The following is a 2,787-nucleotide window of genomic DNA, read 5'->3' on the forward strand; positions in this document are numbered from 1 at the left end:
AACATGAATTTGTCCATTGTCACTCTGTAACTTCTGACGAAATAACTTCTAAAATACAAAATTTTGTCGAAAACGTTAAGAGTAAACCCTGTTCTATGCGACACATTCTATCAGTATCAGAAGTTTGAAATTGTTTAGTTTAAAAAAAATAAATGAAATAAGCTGTACGTCAAAGTCAACCTTGGCGAAATTTGAACTCAAAAACGTAAAGACAAACGAAATACAGTTAAGCATTTCACTCGACACACTAACGTTTCTGCCAGCTCGTCGCCTTAGAAAGTAAACATTGATTTCAGAAATATATTTTGTATTCTTTTAGTTGAAGTATTACTCCCTTACTCACTGACAAGAACTTTCGTAACATTTTACCTCATAACTCTTTTTCTACTAAATTTTGTTCAATGCAACTAGTGATTCTGAATTCCTCATGCATTTTTCTATCATTTAAGCCTAAGAAAGGTATACTTTTAATTTAAAATATTAAAGTTGACGTTAATTGAAGGTGAATAGGTACCTTACTGCCCCCTTGAGGTCGCAGATATTTTGATGTAACTTTTTTTTCTACTGAACCAAATCTCAAACTATTTATTTATGTCAAAGTGTAGCTGAGGAGGTGTCCTCTTTAAAACTGATAACAGTTTGCAATTTAGTTGCGAACTAAATTAGTGGTTGAAGCTTGGAAGTTGCTGCGATTGACGAAATGGTGGACTTAAGAATATATTCGACCACTATAATGTAACAGTAACAAAATATACTAAAAATATATTTTACATACTGCAAACATCCGGAATAAATCTCAAGAGGGATAAAGTGAGAGAGAGTGTATGTTACTTGTGCTATACCTTTGCGCAAATATCTGGAGGTACATATAGCACACATGAGCATTCGTGTCTAAATCCTTACAAATAAATAAATTTAAATACAGCTTACTCACACAATGTCCCTTTAATCGTTACAAGTATAAGAATGCGCTAATTTATAAAATGTAGGAGTGAGCCTTAGGTACTCACTTAGCTTGAAAACAAATTTGATGACACTACACAGTGTTGAACGTGACAATCGTTTAAATTACGATTAGATAATAGGTTCATCAGCCATTAGGACAGACATACTAATATTTTCGAAAGAATATTTTAGTATATACCGTACATACTTTTTTTTTTTACGAATAAAATTATCATAGACAGCTAAATCAAAATGACTTATAAAGTCAGTGGAGAGAAGACACCTATTTACAACAAATTCCTACGTGGATCGACTTATATTCAATTGACGATCTTGGATCGATTGAATAAGTAACAATCAAATACCATACCGCTTTAAACGATTATACGTCTCCCCACAAAACGTAACCTCGCGCTTAAGCTATAATTATTGCATTTTCTAGAACTTAATTAAATATATATCTTGTGCTCATATCCTTCGAGTGTTGCTTAAATTTATCCCCCAAAGTACAAAAGGGAGTGGATTTATAGGGTCTGTGTACAATTGTATACGAAACTAGGGACAAAGATAGGAAATTCTCAAGAAAAAGATAACAGGGCCGAATCCTCGATAAATGGAGAAACGAAATAAAAAAAAAATAATCAAGTCTCTTTCTCTCTCTCTATCTACATACACACATATATAAATATATATATTGCTTATAATTAAATTATAAACATTTAAAATATATTATTAGTTTTATATATACATATATCATAATAAACACACTGGTTTTCAAACTTCGATGTTCACCTTATATCATTACGACTGTCCGTTAAACAACAAAGTTGACGAAAACCGTCGTTATTTTTATCAGCCACCATTGATATGAATCCAATTACCTGAGACAGGTGGGAGTCATTAATACATGTCAATTACAGGTGGTAGCTCACTTTCGTTCAACAAACAACTCTTTCCCTTCCAAGAACGATTATGTTGAGCAACAACAACAAAATGATTAAAATAAAGACAACATTAAGAGAATGAGAAAGGATGTTGAAATAAACAAAAGGTGTGAACTTTACCATCTTGAAGCGGTGTGGGAAACAACAAACGAACAAATCTTGTTCGATATATTACACCAGACGCAAAAGAGTCGTGTTAAACCAAGCGAATGAGTAACATGTCACTGCAGATCGAATGCATAAAGTGATGACGTCACTAAACGTAATACTGTTGAATGCCTGAGACGTTGGTTGTTTTTCACCAATCAGACAATAAAATGTATAAAACGTCATGAGAATGTGATTAGATTTTAGTAACAAACTATATAAGTTTGACACGCATATATGTATTTATGTTGGAGGCGTGTCTCAAATACTGTATAATCCCTGTTTTACCTGAATCACCTGACAATTCCGCCGCAAATAATAATTCGCTACAATTTTGCTTGTTTGCGTATCTCATGATAATAATCTTTCCACTTGAAAAAGAAACACATTTTTTTTAAAATCAAGAGGTGTGTATGAAAAAGAACGAATTTCCATGCAAAACGATTATGTAAACTTCTTTTCCTCTACATATCCTTAAAACTAAGTTAGCAAAGTCAGCTTGAATCCTAAAACAAATTTGTACCTATTCATAAAAAGTTAGTGCCTGATTAGACCATCAGGCACTCCTTGATGGAATATCATCAAATTTATAATCACTGATCTTAATTCTGTATTGCATTCCAATTAATAAGCAGAATCAAGAATTAATTTCTTATGGTTAAAAACGGTTTCTGCACAGGGCTATCAATTTTGAAGGTTGCAGTTAGTCAATTCCATCAACTGCGGTACATGATTGGTCCTTTAATTCATT

The 2,787-nt window shown here is 32.5% G+C and overlaps 1 protein-coding gene across 9 annotated transcripts in view; it reads right to left on the reverse strand.

The window, feature by feature from the left end:
• Positions 1 to 2,161, reverse strand: part of LOC106883384 (AP-1 complex subunit sigma-2) — a 101,984-nt gene extending 99,823 nt beyond the window's left edge. For all 9 annotated transcript variants that reach the window (XR_008264606.1, XR_008264605.1, XM_052969616.1 and 6 more), the window contains exon 1: positions 2,010 to 2,161. Coding sequence is in view for 7 of the 9 variants with exons in the window: in XM_052969616.1 (XP_052825576.1) it covers positions 2,010 to 2,012 (3 nt within the window). In the remaining 2 variants the exon portion in view is untranslated. The remainder of the gene's footprint in view (positions 1 to 2,009) is intronic.
• Positions 2,162 to 2,787: the final 626 nt, after the last annotated feature.

The sequence above is a fragment of the Octopus bimaculoides genome, chromosome 7, assembly GCF_001194135.2.
Source record: "Octopus bimaculoides isolate UCB-OBI-ISO-001 chromosome 7, ASM119413v2, whole genome shotgun sequence".
Classification (NCBI taxonomy): Eukaryota; Metazoa; Mollusca; class Cephalopoda; order Octopoda; family Octopodidae; genus Octopus; species Octopus bimaculoides.